We start from the raw sequence: 23,863 nt of genomic DNA, 5'->3' as shown, positions 1-23,863 counted from the left end.
TATTTTCCATTGTTAAATTATACACACAAAACAAATGAGTCATAGGAGTGACTCATCCCTTGTCAGACTCCAGGCAGGGAATGCCAGAAAGGGAGCTATTTTTGCTGTACTGTGTCTTTAGCTGTTAGTGATGTCTCAAATAGTTTAAAGTGGGCCTGAATTCAAAAAAGTTAACATTTGGAAATGTTAATCATGCCCAAGCGGTACCCTTAAAAATCTATTTTTGTCAGGAATTTCTCCTGCAATATTGTAAAACACCTGGACCTTATTTTATACTTGTAGCTTGGGTCCTTACATGAGCCCTCATTTGATCCAGCACTGTTCACGTCTGCAGCTCCCCTCTCCCCTCATTGGTTTTGCTGATGCCATTGGCCCAATGAGGCTCGGAAGCGAGCCCGCAGAAGCGCCCCCGTAGTAAGCGACTTTCTATGGGGGCATTCACTGGAGTGGACGAGCCAGGAGCATTAGCAGAGGATCCAAGAAGAGGAGGTTCAGCGCCACTTTGTGCAAGTCTGTTGTATTGAGCAGGTAAGTATTAGGGTAATAAAAAAAAAAAAAAAGAAAAAAATGCGTTTACAGTCACTTTAAGGCAAGCGATCTAGCCCATATATATACATATATATATATATATATATATATATATATATATATATATATATATATATATATATAATATATTTTTTTTTTTTTTTTTTACAAATATCCTTAGTGTAGTAGAGATACAGGACTCGCATGCCCACAAACCTCTTTGGATTAGTGTTCACTAACATTGAGTTTTATGATTTGGTTTTTAGGGACAGAAGACAGAAAGATAGAAAGAAAGATCGGGAGAGAGATAAGGATACTCATCGTCGGGACAAGGACAAGAAAAAATCCAGGTAAACACAGAATATTTTGGGGTTTTTTTTTTTTTTTTTTTTTTTTCATACATGAATCACCACTTAAAGCATAACTCCAGATTTTCCTCCTCATAACAGCCAATGCATTGTGCATTTAATGAATCACAACCCACTCTAATTTTATGTGTATCTTACCTTATTTAGCTGTAAAAAGCAAGTTTGTGTGTCTATGATGTCACTCCTCCTTCTCCTGGCCTTCAAAGTTCTCTGACTTCCTAATTCCTTCCTTTACCAGTCCTGATACTACATGTCCCTTCATGCTTTGAGCCTCTGTAGTTTCATGGGGGGGTGGGGAGCTGTGGGAGTCACTTGTAGGAGTTCTGGCAGTTGAGGTGGGTGGGTCCGAATGCAAATCACTCTTCAGTCTGCAAAGCAGGTGTAAATGTGTCATCCTGTCTTGCACCATGCAAAAGAATAATGAATATTGGCTTACTGCAAAACTACAGAGAGGGGACTATGGGAGGTTATTATGAAGGTGTTTTCTTCATATGTAAATTAATCTGATCACAGAGAGCAGGGCTCTGGGAGGGTGGAATCTGAGGGATGGGACTCTCCCTGTTCACACTGGTCTGCATATTTACCTGGGCAGGATTGACTTGTAATTGTGAATAATTTAATCCTGTCCAGCAGCAGCACAGCTAGCTTTCAGAACAGGTTGTGTATAATGGGGTTTCCTTTTGAATGATGCTGTGATCTATGAGGAGGGAGTTGAGAGGTTTGGACTCTTCCTGTAGGTGTGACTGGGCAGAATTGAATGCTAATTAGGATCTATTCCATCCCACCTACCATCAGAGCTGTGAAGGAGGTTACATAATTTGCAGAACGAAAAACTACAGAGGGGTGTGTTCTAAGCTAGAGATTGAGCAGGAAGTGGCTATAAGGCCCCTCAGTCTACATCCAGACTATACAGAGTGTCACGTGGTACAAAGCCTTAACTAAACCCACAAAACCAGAGGAACAGAGCAACATTGTACAGAGGTATGATCTATGCTGGGACTGATCATTCCATTCAGTTCAGGTGAAAATAATTCTGGAGGTCTGCTTTTAACTAATCTGCCATCGGCAGCCATTATCAGAACTAAACTACCATCGTCAAGGTGAGTTTTTGACGCAATGTACAGCAATGGCTAAAAGATTTGAGATTGACACAAATATTGAGTTTCACAAAGTCCGCTGATTCAGTGGTTTTAGATATTTTTGTCAGATGTTACTATGGCATACTGAAGTATAATTACAAACATTTCGTAAGTGTCAAAGTAGAGCTGCACGATTAATCGTTAAACGCGACCAAACGCGTACACCCGCGTTTAGAGGAGGCCATATATATATATATATATATATATATATATATATATATATATATATATACACATACATACATACATACATACATACATACATACATACATACATACATACATACACGGTCACCCTGGCATGGCAGAGTCAGGTCACCCTAAACACCGGTCACCCTGACATGGCAGAGTGGGGTTCATGCAGCTGCCATGTAAGGGTGACCTGACTCTGCCATGCCAGGGTGACCCAACTATGCAGATTTTGGGTTAGGGAGATATATATATATATATATAGTGTGTATGTATGTATATATATATATATATATATAGTGTGTGTGTGTGTGTGTATGTGTATATGTATGTATATATATATATATATATATATATATATATATATATATATATATATATATATATATATATATATATATATATATATATATATATTATACACAAATGAAAATGGCTGAAAAACCTATATTTCTGTTGCATTGTGGGTGTTTGGGAGGGTCTCCTGATGTGTTTTGCAAAAAACGCCTCTGAGCGCAAACGCCGCTAAAAGCGTCCAAACGCTGCATGCAAACGTGACACAACTTGCGTTTTTAAACGTCGTTCTGTAGCTGTCAAGTTCCAGCGTTCAAAGGACTTTTTCGAACATCTCGTGTACATGAAGCCCTTACAGCACTGTTCTCTGTTCACTCACAGTTGTCAAAAAAAAAGAAGCGCCTCCAGCAAATGTTTATCAACATTGTAAAGGCTGGGAGATGACTATAAACACAATGTTTTACAATGTACCATTTCGTTCTTTTAGAATTTCAATCAAAGGAATGAACTTCCGTCTGTAAGTGAGGGCAGTTTAACCTCTTAGGCTGGCCATACATTATACAATTTTCTTATCCGATTTTCCTTTAGATTTACCAAAACCTTATAATATGAGGTCAAAACTAAACCCTTTCTTTTTTTAAATAATCTTTATTTAACAAATTCAAAACAACCTACAGAAATATAAAATAGCAAGGAAGTGCATAAGTGCATGTAGAAAAAAAAGAACACAGAAAAGGCACAATCGGCATTATGTTCAGTCCGGACATCATTAGTGAAACAAAAAGAAAAAGTCCATAGGGATCAATTAATCAGTCATTGTGAAAGCGTGTGCCAATATCGGCCAAACAGCAAATACAATTATGGACCCCCAGGATGCGCTGTGTCTGTCAGTGCCACCCAAAAAAAGGGATCCCCGCAGAGGAGGCCGGAGGGCCCGACAGACACCACACACAATTCCAGCATCTGTACACATTAACGTCCGTGTTACAGTTTATACAGCCGCAGAATCGACTACTGGCCTCAGAGAGACAAGAAAAGAAAAGAAAAGGGAAAAAAGAAAAAGGGGGGGGGGGGGAGAGATAGTATAGAGGAAAAGACAAACATGAAGGATAAAACAGGGAGGGAAAGGGAGGTCCAGGGAGGGGGCGCGGGCCCCAGGCTGGAGAAGACCAGGTAGGAGTCCTAGAGTTCAGCCGCTAATATTAGAAGTGTGTTCATCCGAGATCTCATCAGAGTAATACATCCACCCCGTCCAAGTGTCCTTAAAGCGTTCCTCCCTACCCTGTGACGTGAGAACACGTCTTTCGGCTTCCATCACTAGGTTGACCTCCTTTTTCCACTCAGAGAGCGTGGGGCAGGCGGAACTCCGCCAATGCCTCGGTATGAGGCACTTGGCGGCGTTCAGCAGGAAAGGAACTATACTACGTTTGTAGCGTTTAATCGAGGAGTGTGTATCATGGAACAGGTATTGAAGGGGAGCACGGGAAGGAGGGGTGAGCGACAGTTTGGATACCCAAAGATGTACAGCGTCCCAGAAGGGCTGCAGCAGGGGACACTCCCACCAAATGTGGAGGAAAGTGCCTACCTGACCGCAGCCCCTCCAACAATGGGGGTCCGAGCCCGGAAATATCCGAGCCAACTTGGCAGGGGTCCTGTACCAGCGGGCCACAAATTTATAGGCCGACTCCTGTATCCTGGTGCTAATAGAGGAGACATGGGTCAAACGCAGAATGCGAGAGAGTTGCGGAGGGGAAAATTCCACCCCCAGCTCTCTCTCCCATTCCTTCATGAAATAGGGAGGCGAGGAGGAGACCCCGCTCAATAACAATTTGTACATGTGCGACAGTAGGTGGCGGGATTCCGGAGGATCGACAAACCACTTTTCGAAGTCCGAGAGGCCAGTGATCGGGCGTGGAGCAGTTGGGAGTGTGACGAAAAAGTCAGTCAGTTGCCTATAGCGCCAGTCAGACATCGGAAAATCGCCGAAGCGATCGCGCAAAGTCGCAAGGGGCAGCAAAGTGCCTGCCGGGGCAAATTTCCCGCAGTACAGTTTGCCATCAGCGTTCCAAGAGCGAAAAAAGCGTACATCCTCCCCCGGGGGGAACCAGGGAAATCCCCCCCAGGGGAGCCAGAGGGGACACGCCGGAAGACATGGCGCCAGACGCATTAAGGCCATCCCAGATGCGGAGTGTGGCCACAGTCAGGGGTGACGTCCAGGCCGACAGTCCACGATCGCCCGAAGGAATCCACGGGGCACCCGCAAGATTCCGGCCCGCCAGCGTTTTCTCCAAGGGGACCCAAGGTTTAGACTGACCGTCGTGCGCCCAATTCAGCATACGAACTAATGCCATAGCTTTATAGTACAATGTAACATCCGGAAGCCCGACGCCACCGTCGGCTTTCGTCCGCCTGAGGACAGCATAGGCCAGGCGGGGGCTCCCCTCCCTCCAGACGAATTTTAGAAAAGCCCGCCGCAGACGTTTAAAAAAGGATACCGGTAAATGCATGGGGACCGTGTTGAACAAATAAATCAGCCGGGGAAGTATGGTCATTTTAAGCACATTGATGCGGCCAAACCAAGTTACCGAGTGGGATGCCCACGATTCCAGGTCAAGATGGATACGCGCCAGCAGGTCGCCGAAGTTCTTGTCATATAGAGTTTTCAAGTCAGGGGAGATGTTCACGCCGAGGTATGGGAGGTAGTCCTCCCGCCATCTAAAGCCAAAGGATCGCCGTAGAGTCGAAGCCAGGTCGGGGGGTACATGAATAGGTAGCAATTCAGATTTATCATAATTGACCTTGAAATTGGAAAGTCGCCCGAACAGATCCAGCTCTCGTACCAGTACAGGGAGGGAGAGCTGTGGCCGGGTAAGATAGAACAGCAGGTCATCGGCATAAGCCGACACCTTATGCTCCGTACCACCCACCGTAACACCAGCAATGTCAGACAGTGCCCTCACTCTCCTCAAAAAGGGTTCCAGGGCGAAAAGAAGGGGTGACAGGGGACAACCCTGTCGGGTGCCATTATAAATGGGAAAGGGATCCGACAACAACCCGTTCACCCTGACCCTGGCACTTGGGCCGTGATATAGGGCCAAGATCCACCCCAACATACGGGACCCGAGCCCCAGAGATCGAAGAACCCCCGACAGGTATGGCCAGGCCACCCTGTCGAAGGCCTTCTCCGCATCCAGGGATAGAGCCAGACAGGGAAGTCTGTCCGGTCCATGCTGAGCCCAGTGGAGCACATGGAGAGCCCGGACCGTATTGTCCCGGGCTTCTCGGAGGGGCATGAATCCCGCCTGGTCAGGGTGGATCAAGGACGCGATATGGTCTTGAAGGCGAAGCGCCATAATTTTGGCCAAAATCTTGGTATCAGCGTTGAGGAGAGAGATGGGCCTATAGCTGGCACAGTGGTGGGGGTCCTTACCCGGTTTCGGAAGTACAACAATGTGGGCCAACAGCGCCTCAGGTGGGAGGGGCCGTTCACCCGACACCGCGTTAAAGTAGGTACACATATGGGTGCCAAGAACGGGGAACAGGGACTTATAATAGTGGTTTGTGAAGCCATCCGGGCCCGGGCTCTTGCCTGCAGGCAAGCCAGATACCACCCCGCTCACCTCCGTCTCGGTAATGGGAGCCTCCAACTCCTCCAGGACCCCATCCGGGAGCCTGGGGAGTCCGGAGTCTGCCAAGTAGTCTTGAATGTCGGACGGCTGACCCCCCCCAGCCCGAGGGAGATGGTACAGGGACTCGTAAAAGCGTTGGAAGCAAGTGGCTATGCGAGGGGAACTGACAACTTTGCCCTCAGGAGTCTCCAAGGCGTGGACATGACGGGCTTCCGACCTTTTATGTAGCATTCGGGCCAGCAAGCGACCGCACTTGTTCCCATGCTCATAAAAACGGTGTGCCCAGAAGCGCAGCTTATCCCGGGCCCGTCTGTCCAGGCAGGATGACAAGGTGTTCCTGAGCTCCTCTAGGGAACGAGCATCCTCAGGAGCCCTGGCACGCTTATGTTTGATTTCCAAATCGTGGATACGATCCAGCAAGTCAGAAATCTCCTGCTGTCGTTGCCGCTTCAATCGTGCACCGTGCGAAATAAGGACCCCCCTGATCACAGCCTTATGGCCCTCCCAGACAGCGGACGGGGAGACATCAGGCGAAGAGTTAAGCTCAAAATAGGAGCGAACCTCTCCAGTAATCTGATCCAAAATGGAGGGGTCATCCAGGAGGTTTTCATTGAGGCGCCACGTCCGGGTCACACGGTGAGCACCGGGGGGCGTGATCGTCAGGGAGACCGGGGAGTGATCAGAGAGGGTAATGGACCCAATTGAAGCGGCAAGGACAGAGTCCAGGTGGTACTGATCCACCATGAACAAATCCAGTCTGGAGTACATGTCATGAACTTTGGAGTAGTAACTGTAGTCCCTAACCCCGGGATTGAGGATCCGCCAGCAGTCTACCAAATGCAGGGCCCTGAACTGCCTCCGAAGGTGCTTCTGAGCTCGAAAAGAAAGAGGAGAGCATCCCGAGGAGGAGTCCAGGGAGGGATCAAGTACCACATTAAAATCCCCCCCAAAGAGAACAATACCCTCCCGAAACCCCTTGAGCTTGGTTAGGGTTGAGGACAAAAAGGAGACCGTTCTAGAGTTAGGTGCATACACATTAGCAAGAGTGTACGTGTGGCCATGGATCGTACCCTTCAGAAATAGGAAGCGCCCCTCAGGATCCGTTAGGGAGTCCACGAGTACAAAGGGACATTGTTTGTGGATGGCTATGGCAACCCCCCTGGCTTTGGCAATTGGGGATACACTATGATACCACTGGGAAAACATCTGGATAGGTAAGCGGGGAGTGGAGGAGGCAGTGAAGTGCGTCTCTTGTAAATAAAGCAAATCAGGGCGCAAGTGACGCAGTTCCTGCCACATCCTACCCCTCTTATTGGGAGAGCAAAGTCCCCGTACATTGTACGAGGTCACTCGTAATACATCAGCCATAAGATAGCGATGGGCAGTCGGCAAGAACCGGTAAACCACATGCGATCAAAGGCCTCGCCCCGATCAGCAAGGGAAGCAAAAAGAACTCCAAGACGCATTGCTCCACACTTCCACCGTGGGCCTCAGGCCCCCCCCCAGACCACCCAAGAAAAGGAAAAGAGAGAAGGGGATGGGAAAAAGAGGGGAGAGGGCAGGGGGGAGACAGACAGAGAACATAGGACAGAGGAAACGATGAGTAGAAAAGAGAGAGCAGGAGACAAAAACCATCCCCAGCATGGAGAGCCATCCCGAAGGGACACGCCCCCTCAACCCCAAAAAGGGGGGGGCAGCTCCAACTAACCATAACCAAAAAAGGGAGAAAAAAAACCCTCAAGGACTCGGGATTACCCAGACCCACGGGGCCACCTACTGTGGGGTAGTGACTGAACCACCAGTGAGAGGAGCAATGCATCTCCGAGCCATTGAACATCAACAATGAAGTAAACATGACCTGTAGCCAGGCTGGGGGGGACCCACGGCCCCTAAGGGCCCCGGGTCAGCCCCAGTCCGCAGGGGGGAAAATCCCACCCTGAACCCACCAATATATAAGTCAAGCATATTTAACAACTTAGTGCGAATACCACCATAACAATAGAGGGACCCAGACAAGTCCCCCATAGCAGCAGAAGTTGAGTTGAGCCCACCGTCCGGCAAGTCTCTAGCGAGAGTGAGCAACGTTCAGTCGTGCTGGGAGGCCCGGGCGGAGCCCCGTCGCGAACCTCTGCGACGCTTCCCACCTTGCGAGGCGACCTGCTGCCACCGCTCAGGGCGTTGCGGCAAGGGAAGAGTACTCTGCAGTCTCCAGTCAGGAAAGTCTGTCAAGGGGACATACAGGGCAGTACAGAAGCGTTGCAAGTCATCCTTGGTGCGGAGAACGGCCGACTTGCCATTCCTGGAGGCAGTAAGACGGAAGGGGAATCCCCAGCGATACACCACCTGGTGAGAGCGTAAGGTATCCAGTAGGGGGCGCAGGGAGCGCCGTTGCATAAGTGTCCGCCTAGACAGGTCGGGGAACAGAGAAAGTTGTGCGCCATCAAAGTCGATCACAGCCATAGACCGTGCAGCCTTCATAATGTCCTCTTTCACAGCATACTTATGAAGTTTGCATATGACATCTCGGGGTGGCTCCCCCTCTTTCGGTGGGGGAAGCAAGGCCCTGTGCGCTCTGTCAATGTCAATGGTATCAGGGGCTCTGTTTCCCAAAATTTGGCGGAAAATACCCTGAACAGAGGGGACCAGGTCAGGAGCTCTGGTGGCCTCAGGAAGCCCCTGAATGCGGATGTTCTGGCGTCTGTCCCTGTTCTCATAATCATCAAGCTGATCCATAAGTGTATTAAGGACAGTGTCGTGCGTGCTAGCAGCCTCCTGAAAGGAGGACAGAGAATGCAGTATATCATCCTGGCCGGATTCCAGGGAGGCCACCCGGTGTCCCAGAGCCTCAGTATCCGCCCTCAGCCCCTCCAATGCCCGAGTGACCGACTGCTCCACCGTAGTGGTGATCAGGTGCACAATCTCCGTCCTGGTCGGCAAGGCCTTAATGTGGGCCTTCCAGTCCCAGTCCTCCTCCGTGTCTCCAGAGTCTGTGGAGTGAGGTGACACCGCAGCATATGGCAAGAAGGGGTTGGGGCTGCGCCCCTGTACCTGGGATAGCTGTATTCCAGAGGAGGAAGGTGGTCCCGGGAGCAGCGTGGAGGCCGGGGAGGATCGGGGCGCCGCCATCTTGGCCGCCTCGCGGCGGCTCCGAGGGGTTGCTGAGAAGAGATCGCGGAGGTCCGTGGAGCGTGCAGAGAGCCCTCCGGGGGGCTGGGAGGACGGTCGCTTCTTCGGTGGCATCGCCAGTAGGTAAGTAGATGATCGGTGGTCGCTACAGGTCAAGCGGCAGGCTCAGGGAAGCAGGAGCTCGCACGAGATGCGTCCTCACACCATCACGGTCAGGCCACGCCCCCAAAACTAAACCCTTTCAATGTGCATGCAATCAGGAATTGCACCACATAGTTGAAGGTAAATCTAAAAAAAATCAGTATTTTTTGCTAGAATATTACTTAGTACTCCCAAACGTTATATATATATATATATATAGCTTTAGCAGAGGCCCTGGAGAATAAAATGGCGGTTGTTGCAATCGTTAAGTCACACTGTATTTGCGCATAAATCTTTCAAATGCAGTTTTTTGGGAAAAACAGTTTAATGAATGGAAAAAAAAAACTGTACAAGTACAAAGGAGTGGACGGCAATACAGAGAACAGCAATGTGCATATGGGAACAACCAGACCAGTCTCATAAGGGAACCGGAGGTGAGCAACAAATCAGGTGACTGCAGTACTACAAGTTTGTGTCCGGGCATTGCACCCATCTATCCCAGATCTTGTCAAATTTGAGGGGGCAGCCTCTGTGCTTGTACAAGAGTCTGTGGATGGGAAGAACATTATTGAACTCTCAGCCAATTCCCAAATGTAGGGGGGTGATTCCTCATCCAGCTTCTAGCAATTAGCTTCCTGGCCATAAACAATGTCTCCTGCAAAAATATAGTAGTGAATTTATCCATATCAGCATCTTGGTATATGCCTAGCAGGCACTCCTTAGGGGCAAGCTGTAGAGGAGATCCCATTTTGTCATGAAGGAAAGTGACAACCTGTCGCCAAAAGCCCTGGAGCTGAGGACAACTTCAGAGCAGATGAAAAAAGGTGCCCTCCCCCGTGCAGCACATCGGGCAATTAGGGTCAGAGTCAGTCTTATATCTCGCTACTCAAAGGGGTGTGAGGTAAGCCTGGTGTATTATGAAAGTCTGGGTCAGTCTATCTGACAGTTTAGGAGAGACCCTCTGACATGTCTCGAGCGCATCCTCCCACTCTTCATCCTCTATAGCTCCCACATCCTGCTCCCAGCGAGCCTTAAGAGCATATGCAATCGCAGTGGAGGGGGACGTGTGAAGCTCCGAGTAGAATATGGAGATTAGATGTTTGGGTTCTGTGTACTTAAAAAATTTCCAGTGTCGGGATAGATTCAGGTCGGGGTGAACCGTCCAGGAACTGGGAGCGGTACGCATGTCCGATCTGTAGGTATCTGTAATGCATGTGGCTGGGAAGTGAGAATTTATCCTGTAAAGCCTCAAACGTTTTCAGACCGTTTGCTGTTAATATATGTTGTAGCAGGAAGATACCCCTCCCACTCCACAACGACGGGTCAGGGATCGAGAGGAACTCCCGACGGACCAGATTGTGCCACAGGGGTGTGAGATCATGTATTGGAGGACTCTTTAGTCTGTCCATGAGTACCTTCCTGACCCGACTATAGTGATACAGAAGGGACCAGGGGTCCATCCTCTCCTCCGAGCCACGTGACATCATGACTGATAGAAGGGTCTCAAGATGATTGGGCCCACCTGGGACACAAGAGGGTCAGAAACCGCTCCCCATCAGTTTTATCAATATGAAATAATTGGGACAGCTGCGACACTAAGTAGGAAAAGTTAAAATTGGGGAGAGCTACACCGCCCAGAGTCGATGATTTTTAAGTTTTCGCCAGGATATCTTATGTCTACTAGATCCCCAAACAAAGGCCTTAAGGAGAGATTCCATCTGTTTAAAGTATTTAAGCGGTAAGTATATTGGAGAATGCCACATAACATACAGGACTTTAGGGAGGAGGACCATTTTAATTAAATTTATCCGTCCCATCACCCCCAGGGGCAATTTAGCCCATACCTGGATTTTGGTCTTGATTAGCGGGAATAAAGGCTGAATAATATCCGGGACATAGTCCTGAGGATTCGCCTTCACATGAATTCCCAAGTATTTAAATCTGGGCACACATTGCAGGGTTGGGTGTGCAGGATTTACGGCAGCGGGATTTTCATCTAAGGGGAGGATCTGAGATTTGTCCCAGTTTATCTGGAGGCCTGAGAACCGACCATAACATTCAATCACAGATCAAGCCGTGAGTAATGAAGTGTCTGAGTCCTCCAGATAAAGTAGAGTATCATCAGCATACTTGCTGATCTTTTCCGTGAGAGATCCCTTGCATAGACCGTGGATCTCAGGATGAGCCCTAATGGCGATGGGCAATGGTTCTGCCGCCAGAGCATAGAGCAAGGGGGATAAAGGACACCCCTGCCAAGTGCCCTTTGAGAGAGGAAACTCTGCAGACGTCCAGCCATTAGCTAGGACTTTTGCCACTGGAGCGCTAAATAGTAATTTTACCCACTTTATGAAATTGGGGCAAAATCCATAGTTTTCAAGGCATGCCCACAAGAAGGGCCACTCTACCGAGTCAAAGGCTTTGGCCGTGTCCAAGGTGACCACCACCCTTCTACCAGCTCCCTCATGTTCAGCTTGAAGGTTCATAAGTAGCCGGCAGGGATTAAAGAAGGTGTTCCTGCCAGGCATAAAACCTGCCTGGTCAGAGTGGATAAGTGAAAGAATCACTTGGTTAAGGCGAAGGGACAAGATTTTAGCCAGGATTTTTACATCCGTAATAAGGAGATAGGGCGGTACGACTCCGGGAGATGGAGGTCCTTGCCCAGCTTGGGGATCAGGACAATTAAAGCCTCTCGCATGGAGGGGGGCAGGGTAAAATCCTCATACAGGGAATTGAACAGAGAGAGTACTTTGGGGAGGAGAAGCTTGGAGTATTGGGCATAAAATTCAACCGGGAGGCCATCTAGGCCTGGGGATTTGGATCTAGGGAACCTGGACACGGCCTCCTGCAATTTCATCTTTGGAGAGGGGTGCCTCCAAGAGTGCCACCTGTTCAGTTGTTAAAGTCGGAAAGTCTAATGTCCGTAAGGAGTCGTGCATGTCCGTGCAGTCTGCAGGGGCCCTAGAGGTATAAAGAGCACTGGAAAAGGAGCAAAATCGTTCCGTCACCTCCCCGGGGTTCGTTATCGTGGTGCCCGTTTCATCCCTAAGGGTAATTACTACTGGTGGTCGGTCTATCCTCAGTGGACTAGATATGCAAGTACAAACCTGATTCCAAAAAAAGTTGGGACACTGTACAAATTGTGAATAAAAACAAAATGCAATTGGAAGTTTCAAATTTCAATATTTTATTCAGAATACAACATAGATGACATATCAAATGTTTAAACTGAGAAAATGTATCCTTTTTAAGGGAAAAATAAGTTGATTTTACATTTCATAGCATCAACACATCTCAAAAAAGTTGGGACAAGGCCATGTTTACCACTGTGTGGCACCCCCTCTTCTTTTTATAAAAGTCTGCAAACGTCTGGGGACTGAGGAGACAAGTTGCACAAGTTTAGGAATAGGAATGTTGTCCCATTCTTGTACAGGCTTATGGGTGCTCAACTGTCTTAGGTCTTCTTTGTCGCATCTTCCTCTTTATGATGCGCCAAATGCTTTCTATGGGTGAAAGATCAGGACTGCAGGCTGACCATTTCAGTACCTGGATCCTTCTACGCAGCCATGATGTTGTAATTGATGCAGTATGTGGTCTGGCATTGTCATGCTGGAAAATGCAAGGTCTTCCCTGAAAGAGGCGACGTCCGGATGAGAGCATATGTTGTTCTTGAACTTGGATATACCTTTTAGAATTGATGGTGCCTTTCCAGATGTGTAAGCTGCCCTTGCCACACGCACTCATGTAACCCCGTACCATCAGAGATGCAGGCTTCTGAACTGAGCGCTAACAACTTGGGTTGTCCTTGTCCTCTTTAGTCTGGATGACATGGCGTCCCAGTTTTCAAAAAATAACTTCAAATTTTGATTTGTCTGACTACACAACAGTTTTCCACTTTGCCACAGTCCATTTTAAATGAGCCTTGGCCCAGAGAAAACGCCTGCGCTTCTGGATCATGATTGGATATGGCTTCCTTTTTGGCCTATAGCCGAGTTTTAGCCGGCAACGGTGAATGGCACAGTGGATTGTGTTCACCGACCAATGTTTTCTGGAAGTATTCCTGAGCCCATGTTGTGATTTCCATTACAGTAGCATTCCTGTATATCATGCAGTGCCGTCTAAGGGCCCGAAGATCAGGGGCATCCAGTATGGTTTTCCGGCCTTGACCCTTGTGCATAACTTCAAGCTCTTTGCAATTTTTCTCTGAGAAACTCCTTCCTGATATTGCTCCACTATTTTACGCCACAGCATTGGGGGAATTGGTGATCCTCTGCCCATCTTGACCTCTGAGAGACACTGTCACTCTGAGAGGCTCTTTTTATGCCCAATCATGTTGCCAATTGACCTAATAAGTTGCAAATTGGTCCTCCAGATGCTCCTTATATGTACATTTAACTTTCCCGGCCTCTTATTGCTACCTGTCCCAACTTTTTTGGAATGTGTAGCTCTCATGAAATCCAAAATGAGCCAATATTTGGCATGACATTTTTCAAAATGTCTCACTTTCAACATTTGATATGTTCTCTATATTATATTGTGAATAACCTATAGGTTTATGAGATTTGTAAATTAGTCTATTCCATTTTTACTCACAATTTGTACAGTGTCCCAACTTATTTGGAATTGGGTTTGTAGTTTCCCAGCTCGTTCCCCGTGTGCGAAAAGTTTTTGTTTCTGGAAGAATAGTTTCGTCTTTGCCTTCTCATAATCCAGTTGGGTTACAACACTAGAGGTCAACTTGTACTGTGATTCATTTGCCGGGGTTGGGTCAGAGAGATAGGTACGTTCGGCCGTAGCCAAATTTGTCATTGCTCTATAGTATGCCTCACTCGCGCACGCCTTGATGGCCTTGACACGGGATATTAATGTTGCTCTAGCATATAATTTGAATGCCTTCAAGCGCCAAGCTGGGGAAGGTCTACTACGGGCAAGGACAGGAGAATCCAGTACGAACAGTGGTCTGACAGGGTCCTGGTGGGAGAAACCCGCCGTCTGTAGTCTAGGTAGCAGGGTCCGGGACAGCAAAATCAGATCTATCCAGGACATAGAGTGATGTGTCGCAGAAAAGCAGGAGTAAGATCTCTGCAGGGGGAATTTAGTGCGCCAAGTGTCTACCAGCCCGAATCCCTCTAGTAGACGAGCAAACCTGGTGTGTGACGTCAGTGGCTGTTGCTGAGGAGGATTATGAGATCTATCTAGAGCGGGGTTTAGGACATTATTGAAGTCCCCTAACCAAATCGCAGGCAGTGCTGGGTGCTGTGACATGAAGGCTTGTCCATCCAGGATAATAGTGCTGGAAAAAAAAAGGGGGGGGGGGGACATAAAAGGCCATAATCTGCAAGGGCTCCCAAAAAATAGAGGCGCGGAGTAACACATCTGCCCTGAGGGTCGACCTGAAATCCTAGGAGCTGGAAGTGTACCGTCTTGGCCACTAGGATTGCCACTCCCCTGGAGTGGGAAGTGAACGCCGAATGATACGTCCAACCAACCCAAGGGCGTTTGAGGGAAAAGCTGCATGCGGCCCTCCAGATGCGTTTCTACTAGAATCAATATGTCTGCCCTTAATTTTTTTAGGTTGTTGAAGACAGCCGTCCTAATTTTGTCTCTCATACCCCGGACATTCTACGTCAACAACTTAAGGGTGGCCATGTCAAGGGTATTGGGAAATATGTGGCTGAAGTTCCCAGGATCTCAGTCTCCGTCCCTCCAAAAATAACAGTAAAACCATAAAACACCAGTGGTAAAATGCAGAAATAAACATGAAAAAGGTCATTCCAAGAGTCTGAATCGCATACAGTAAAAGTTAATTGGTATTTGCACCGTAGTAACACTTGTGCATTCTTAAAATCTCCAACCCCAACTTGTGCGGTCATGATCCCCTTAAAAACCCTGTGCAAAAAAGGCCCTAATGTGTCCATAAGATAAGTGAAAGAAGTGAAAAGGGCACCCTGACTGAACCACAAGGGGTGCAAAGTACAAAAGGACTCATGGCTGAAAAATGTATGGCAGCCACGGAGTAAAATAAAAACAGAGGCTGCAGTAAGCAACGAAAAAACAGGGCACTTACACCTCACATAGCAGGCACAGGGGGTGAAAAAATAAAAACAATTTAGCTGGGCAGCAAAGCCTGTAGGAAGGCTGAGAACAATGTGGGAAGGGGGATTAAACCCAACTGTGGAGCCGGCATGCTCCGCCGGTATGTCAGGCCAAAGAGGGGCCCACAGGTCTTGACAGGGGGAGAGGGTAAATCCACACCGACTATTCCAGAAGGATCCTTAGTCCACTCCTGCCTTCAAGCGCACAAGGGTAATCCAGCAGTAAGATGTAGGTATGGTAAAGGAGACAAAATCCCTGTTAACCAAGAGAGATGTTCTTAACAGTATTGTTTGGTAGGGAGTACAGAAGGGGGACATTGGGAGATGGTAACAACAGCATCCAGTTTAAGAGGGATGCCGGCAGCCTGTTCAGCCTTGGGCTTCCAGATGTTCCAGCCAAGAGAGAATGGATTTGGGGTCCTTTAAAAAAGTGGACCCGGTCTTCCCCTTCCACCCGGAGGCTGGTCGGGAACATCATGACGTAGTTGATATTCTTGACTCGCAGGTGGCGTTTGGCCTCCAAGAAGCTCTTGCGGCATTTCTGGACTTCCGCAGAGAAGTCTGGGAAGATAGCAACTCTGCCATTCCCAATTGGAATGTTTCCCTTCTCTCTAGCCAAGCGCAGTATGGCCTCTCTATCCTTGTAGTTTAAGAATTTTGCAATAAAAGTACATGGAGGGGCTCCCTGTGGCGGTGGACATCCAGAAAGATGGTGCGCTCGCTCCACCACAAATGTGGGCGAGAGACTCCCTTCCATAGGTCTGTATTAACAGATGTTTCAAGTATGAAGAAGGGTCGGCACCCTCAGACCCCTCTGGGAGCCCTATGAACCTCAGATTGTAGCGACGCAGCCTTTTCTCCATATCATCTTGTTTCTGGAGAATCAAGTTAACCTACTGCTACAGTCTATCAGAGGAGTTTTGCAAGGGGGGGGGGGGGGAGGGACTCCTCAATGCCACTAATCCTGTGCTCAGTCTCAGTGACCCTGTCCCTTAGTTTCTGCATGTCCTGCCGGATTAAGGAAATGTCTACCTTTACTGCCTCTATTTTTGATGTCAGTGTGGCTTGACAGGTTGAAATAGCTTTCAGGACTCTGGCTGTGTCAGGTCCCGCGGCCGCCCCCGCCTCCTGGGTCTGATCGGCGCCATCTTGGGACGAGGCCTACTCCTTCTGCTGGCGGAATGAGGCCAGTTTCGCCGCGGCATTGGAGGCCGCCTTCAGCGGGGACATGATGGTACGAGTGCCAGGGACCAGAGGGAGGTGGAGCAAGGAAGAATAGAATACCCGTAGGGCTGCTGGATCGGCCGTTAAGGATAATGGTCCGGCGGAGCTCTGTTCACCCACGTCCCGCTGCATGCCGTGCCAGGCCACGCCCCCCCCAACCACAAGTTTTTAACGAGGTTAAGGTCTGAGCAGTTTCCTGGCCATGAACCCAAAATTTTGATGTTTTGTTCCGTAAGCCACTTTTTCCTTTATGGCAATGTGCTCCCATCATGCTGGAAAAGGAATTGTTCATCCCTAAACTGTTCTTGGATGGTTGAAAGAAGTTGCGCTTGGAGGATGTTTTTGTACCATTCTTCATGGCTGTGTTCTTAGGCAAAATTGTGAGTGAGCCCACTCACTTGGCTGAGAAGCAGCTCCACACGTGAATGGTCTCAGGATGCTTTACTGTTGGCATGATACAGGACTGATGGTAGCGTCCATCTTTTTCTTCTCCTGTCAAGGTTTTTGCTGGATGCCACAAACAGTCAGAAAGGGGATTCATCAGACAAAATGACTTTACCCCAGTCCTCAGCAGTCCAAATCCTGTACCTTTTGCAGAATATTAGTCTGTCCCTGATGTTTCTCCTGGAGAAAAGTGGCTTCTTTGTCGCCCCCTTCTTGACACCAGGCCACACCTACCTGCTGCTATTCCTGAAGAAGCTCTACACTGGTGGTGCCCTGATCCCGCAATCGTAGGAAATGGTCCTGGTGCTTGCTGGCCTTTGTTGGGCACCCTGAAGCCTTTTTCACAAATGCAGTGGAAATTTTTTTTATGGGATTAGGTTTATTTTCATGGCAAAGAGGGACTTTGCAATTCATCTGATCACTCTTCATAACATTGTGGAGTATATGCAACTTGCCATCATAAAAACTGAGGCAGCAGACATTGTAAAAACTAATATTTGTGTCATTCTCAACTTTTGGCCACGGCTGTACTAGTATGCATCGCATTCTACAAAAAACCCTACCTTCAAGTAATTTTGCTTTCGTTTTAGGAGCAACAAAAGTATTTAGTGCTACAGTGCACCTTATCAGATACATACTTACAGGTTTGTTCCAACAGTGTGATGACGCACTCGTTGTTAGTGTGTTCTGTTGACCGTTTTTCTTTACCACAGAAAGTGAAAGGGCTGTTTTGCACCACTGACTAGTATCAGTACTTAATATTGTTCTTATGTTGGCTTTAAGGTCTGCTGGCAGGAAAAAATATACATTTACCTAGGATATCAATGCCCTTTTGCAAGCCTTGTAATGTACTTTTTAAATACTTTTTAAAGGCCAATTCCAGTTCTGATGAAACTTGTTTTTTGCTGTGTTTGGGGAAGATTTCCCCCTCATTCCTTTTGCAGAAGTAAAAGGACAGAAAAATAAGTCTTAACAGCGCTTCCAAGCCATTTCTACTGCATCCAAAGACAAAGTTTTGGGTACTGTAAAATAAACACATAATTACAAGCAGAAGATAACTAAAGTTTAATATTATTATAGTCTGCAGTAGACATATGCCGGTTTTCGGTAATTCGATATATCGCGGTATTGCATAGCCACGGTATTGTTATTGTGGCATTTTTAAAATACCGAGTTTATCTGTCAAGTCTGCCTGACTTGTGAATTGATACATTTCAGTGAGCTGGATGACTCATTCACTCACACAGCTAACCCCTTTCAGCATTAAGTCTCCTAACTATAAACAAAAATGATTACATTGTATCTTTTCCTTCCCTCTGCCAGGGAGAAAGGAAGTTTAACCTCTTAAAGACTGGATCTTTTTATGACACTTGTTGCTTGCAAGTTAAAATCAGTTTTTTTTTTTGCTAGAAAAGTACTTAGAACCCCCAAACATTTTATATATTTTTTTAGCAGAGACCCTACAGAATAAAATGGCGATTGTTGTAATATTTTATGTCACACTGTATTTGCGCAGCAGTCTTTCAAACGCAATGATTAGACTTTAATGAATAAAAAAAAAAAAAAAAACGTAACAGTAAAGTTATCCCAATTTTTTTTTTTTTGTTACACAGAGAATCGTGAGAGAATCGTGATCTTTATTCCAAGCTAAAAAATCGTGATTCTCATTTTGGCCAGAATCGTGCAGCTCTAATAAATATATATATATATATATATATATATATATATATATATATATATATATACACACACACACGCATAGCAGCCCACATTACATTATTATATAGCCATCAAGCAGTGTCTACAAAAAATGCAGAAAGCTTGCCAGAGCAGGAACTGCAGGTTAGTCGCATGGTGCAAAAGCAGGATGGATTTCAAGGCCACTGAATTTTAAAAAAAATGCTGCATGCACCTTTTTTCTGCGGAAAATGAGGGCATAGCAGCCCGTTCAAATCAATGGGCTGCTATGCCTGTGCAAATGTGGGCCGCCAACCCGCATACATGTGAACCACCAACCCGCATACATGTGAACCAGGCCTAAAGCAATAGTAAAGTCATTTATAAACAACACCTCCTTCAGGTTTAACCACTTCTTGACCACAAGGATTTGCCCTCTTAATGACCAGGCCATCGGATCGGAGCCGAGCGCCAGGACCAGTTATCACCAGTTAGGCCAGACACTGCTTGATGACCTATTTTAGGCCTGGTTCACAGAGTCTGTACTAACTGACTATATAATAATGTGCATAAGTGAACCAAAGCCCCTAAATTCAGCAATGAAATTGAAGTGAGGTGGAAATTTAATAATTTAAATTTAATAATAGAATACCGTGATAATACCGTATACCGTGGCAAAACCTTAATCAATTAATCGCAGCATGAAAATCTGATACCGTCACAAGCCTAGTCTGCAGTCAAACTTGATATTGGATGTTTGCAGTTAGGACGTTCAGTTTTGTTGCCTGTAAATTTCCGTTGAACACTGATTTTTGCATACAGTAAATTTAGGTAAGTCATGGGTTGAAGGCTCTGTCCCTCAATCATATACAAGATAAAGCATCTCTCTCATAGGACGTTATGGCAGCAAAAAAGCTATAACCAACACTTTTAAAAGAAACGTTTTTTTGTACAAAAAGATTCCATATTCACATTAAAATAATCTGGTCTATTGGTTGGACAATATGGTCTACTGTTCTCACATCTGGAGTAGATATAGTATACAGCATACAGCAATGAATAAGATGTTTACTACCGATTTTGTTCAACGGGGAGCAAAAAAAATGTACACCATAAAAAGATGTCTGATTGGTTGCCACCAGTTGTTCCCAAAGAGTTACAATTGCAAACAATCTTCTTCAGGGGATATCAGGTGGAACTCCCTTTAAATACACACTGCTCAAAAAAAAGTAACGGAACACTTTTTAATCAGAGTATAGCATCAAGTCAATTAAACTCCTGAGAGATTGATCTGATCAGTTAAGTAGCGAAGAGGGTTGTTAATCAGTTTCAGCTGCTTTGGTGTTAATGAAATTAACAACAGATGCACTAGATGGGCAACAATAAGACAACCCCAAAACGGGAATGATTTTACAGGCGAAGGCCACTAAAATGTTTCTTTCGCTTCTCATCTTTTCTCTATCGTTCATTGGCAGACGCAGCTCCATATTCTTCTTAACCATTGGGTTATTCTGCCCCCTACTGGAGTAGGACACTAGGCAGGAAAAAACGTTAACACGCCTATGGGGCAGGCATACACCCACTCATTCTGCTATAGGATTCAGTTTGTTCCTGGCTTTTTTAAGAGTAGTACCTAGTTTCTGGTTGGGACTTTGGTCTTGTTTTTCTTTTAAATGGAACCTTTGTTAAAATTTTAATTTTTTAGCAAGTTATGTTCCTGAGAGAACTGCAATCGACAGCGAGACTGGGTTTCAGACTGTATATTCCAGATCCTTAAGGTCTTCCAGTCAGGCCAGCGAGCGTGTGCAGGTTATAGCCCAGCGTTAGACCTTGCCATGACAGAGCCCCAATGGACAGGGGCTGGCCCATGAGTAAAACACCTTGCTGGGACGCACATGACCTGGTTCAGCCTGAGTCGCAGCATGCCCCTTGGCCGTCAGCACCCCCACCCCGAGTGGAGAGGTAGTCTGTCCGGAGTGGTGCCCATCCGATTGTCGTTGGTTTGGTGAGTAGTGTCCCCCCCCATAGCTCTTGCGGTCTCGGGGTGGACATAGGCCCCTCCTTGGGATGGTCGGACACCCGTGTTCCCTTCCGTTTCCCCCAGCCCCTCTAACAGTCACTGTGGTCTTTTGGCTCAAACCTACCCCCATGCCCCCCCCCCCGGGGTTAGTAGCAGCTGGCTTTGCCACTTGCTCCAGTAAGGGGGGTGGATGCGGTTGTTGCTGACCTGGCTGTCCGGATCGCACACGGTGGTCCTTTGAGCAAATTCCTGGCGGTTAGTGACTGGGGCAGGGATGTCCTTTGGGCTCCCTGCAGTGGTTATAGGCTTGGGGGAGCTGATGTTTCTTCATCTGCGGGTCTGTGCCTCACGTGTCTGGGTCAGGCCGAAAATTTAGTCTGGCTTTGCGGCCTACTCACGGCTGTCCGGGTACCTGACCGAGATGAGGTGCCTAACCAAGCAGACCGAGATGAGGTGCCTGACCGAGTTGACCGGCGGGTGCCTCGCACGCCCGGATCGAGGAAAACTTTAGGTCGCGGCTTGCGACTAACAGAGCTGGCTGCCTGAGTGACTGACCAAGCTTTCCGGGTGACTGACCAGGCTGTCCGAGCTGCTGATCAAGTGGACAGAGCTGACGGCGGACTTGCAACCAGATTGGGCCCCAAATTTAGGCCGCAGCTTTGTGGCCTACTCGAGGCTAGCTGTCCGAGCTGCTGTTTGAGCTGCTGACCAGGCTGTTTGAGCTGCTGACCAGGCTGTTTGAGCTGCTGACCAGGCTGTTTGAGCTGCTGACCAGGCTGTTTGAGCTGCTGACCAGGCTGTTTGAGCTGCTGACCAGGCTGTTTGAGCTGCTGACCAGGCTGTTTGAGCTGCTGACCAGGCTGTTTGAGCTGCTGACCAGGCTGTTTGAGCTGCTGACCAGGCTGTTTGAGCTGCTGACCAGGCTGTTTGAGCTGCTGACCAGGCTGTTTGAGCTGCTGACCAGGCTGTTTGAGCTGCTGACCAGGCTGTTTGAGCTGCTGACCAGGCTGTTTGAGCTGCTGACCAGGCTGTTTGAGCTGCTGACCAAGGTGTTGGAGCAGCGGATGGGCGTCCACGCCCCCCCCCCCCCCTCCTGGGGGGGATGGCCATATAGACTGCCTTGAACGTAAGAAGTGCTCCTCTGTGGTGGCTCTGTTCCTTTGCCCTACGTCAGGGCAAGTCCCGCCTTCCCATTATATTGGACCATGGTATTCACGGATGCCAGCATGGCCTGAGGGGGGAGTACTTGGAAAGCTGTGTGTCCAGGGGACCTGGACTCTGAAAGAGTCCAGATTTCTGATCAAAATTCTGGAACTCAGAGTGATAAAGCTTTGCTTGAGTCACTGGGCAAATCATCTGCAGGGTTGTCCAGTTCGGATTCAATCAGACAATGCCACAGTTGTGTCATCGGTCATCAAGGGGGCACCAAGAGTGTCCTGGCAGCCCAGGAGGTGGCCAAGATCTTAATATGGGCAGAAAATGTTGTCCCAGCCCTCTCCGCCGTACATGTACCCAGAGTGGAGAACTGGCAGGCGCATAACTTGAGTCGATAGGTTTTGAATCAGGGGGAATGGTCCCTGCACCTGGAGGTGTTTCCCCTGTTAAGTGTCTGGTGGGGGACACTCGATGTAGACCTGTTAGTTTCTTGGCTCAACTAGAAGGTACAGAGGTTTGTGGCCAGGTCTCGGGATCCTCTGGCCGATGCCACAGACGCACTGATGGCTCCTTGGGGTCAGTATCGGCTGATCTATGCGTTTCCTCTACTAAAACTTCTGCCGAGGCTTCTGCATGAATAGTGGTGGAAGGGATTCCGGTCATTCTGGTGGCCCCAGACTGGCCTAGCCAGTCTTGGTATGCAGATCTGGTAAGGTTGGGCGCCGATGCTCCTTGGAGAATTCCTCTCAGGGAAGATCTATTGTCTCAAGGTCCAATCTTCCTGCTTTACAGTCGCTGGCTTTAACGGCGTGGCTGTTGAAAGCCAGGTATTGAAGCATAGGGGTCTTTCTGACTCCGTGATTCCTACACTGTTGAAGGCTAGAAAGTCTACCTCCAGGAAGATTTATCATTGTACGTGGAAATCGTGCATCTCATGATGTGAATTGATTAGGGTGCATTCACGCTCCTTTTCAGTGGCTAGGATTTTGGCTTTCCTCAAAAGAGGGGTTGAGCAGTGGTTGGACTTTGGTACTATTAAAGGCCAGGTGTTGGCTTTGGCTGTGTTTTTTTTTTTTTCTAGCTACGCATTCTTTGATTTGCACTTTTATCCAGGGAGTTTGTCATGTGGCTCCTCCCGTTACGGTCCCCGTTACCCCTGTGGGATCTTAACTTGGTACTGTCTGTTCTTCAAAAACCTCCCTTTGAAAACTTAGGGAGATTCCTGTGCTTATACTGTCACAGAAGGTAGCTTTTTTGGTGGCTATTACCTCTGCCCGCAGAGTGTCTGAATTGTCGGCGCTGTCCTGCCGTTCTCCTTCTCTGGTGGTCCACAGAGATTAAGTGGTAGTTCGACCTAATCAGTCGTTTCTTCCTTAAGGTGGTTTCTGATTTCCATTGAATGAAGACATTAGGCTGCCTTCACTCTGTCCTAAGCCCAAGGAAAAGGCCTTGCATTCTTTGGCTGTGGCTCAGGCAATTAGGGTTTGCCCAGCGGTTATTGAGTCTTTAATGAAATCAGACTCTCCTTTTGTCCTCACGGAAGGACCTCTGAAGGGATTGGCTGCGTCTGCTTTGACCATATCCAGATGGATCAGGCAGACGGTGGTACAGGCATATTGACTGAAGGGTCAGGTTCCACCTTTCCCTGTGAAGGCGCATTCTGCTATGGCGCTGAGTGCCTCTTGGGCCTTTCGCCATCAGGCGTCAGTAATACAAGTTTGCAAGGCATCAACTTGGTCATCTGTGCACACGTTCACTAAATTCTACAAATTAGATGTGTTGGCATCCTCTGATGCTTCTTTTGGCCGCAAGGTTTTGTAGGCTGCTGTTTTAAAAT

At 47.7% G+C, this 23,863-nt stretch overlaps 1 protein-coding gene across 1 annotated transcript in view; it reads left to right on the top strand.

Annotated features, from left to right (window-relative positions):
* The window catches only part of DDX23 (DEAD-box helicase 23), a 53,966-nt gene that overhangs the window by 13,115 nt on the left and 16,988 nt on the right, over positions 1 to 23,863 (top strand). The window contains exon 3 of the mRNA XM_082245103.1: positions 795 to 878. Coding sequence (XP_082101229.1) covers positions 795 to 878 — 84 coding nt within the window. The remainder of the gene's footprint in view (positions 1 to 794; positions 879 to 23,863) is intronic.

This window comes from Pelophylax lessonae (assembly GCF_965119305.1).
Source record: "Pelophylax lessonae genome assembly, chromosome: 2".
NCBI classification, from domain to species: domain Eukaryota; kingdom Metazoa; phylum Chordata; class Amphibia; order Anura; family Ranidae; genus Pelophylax; species Pelophylax lessonae.
Note: the sequence above shows the minus strand (reverse complement) of the source record. Positions and strands in the feature narration are given on the sequence as shown.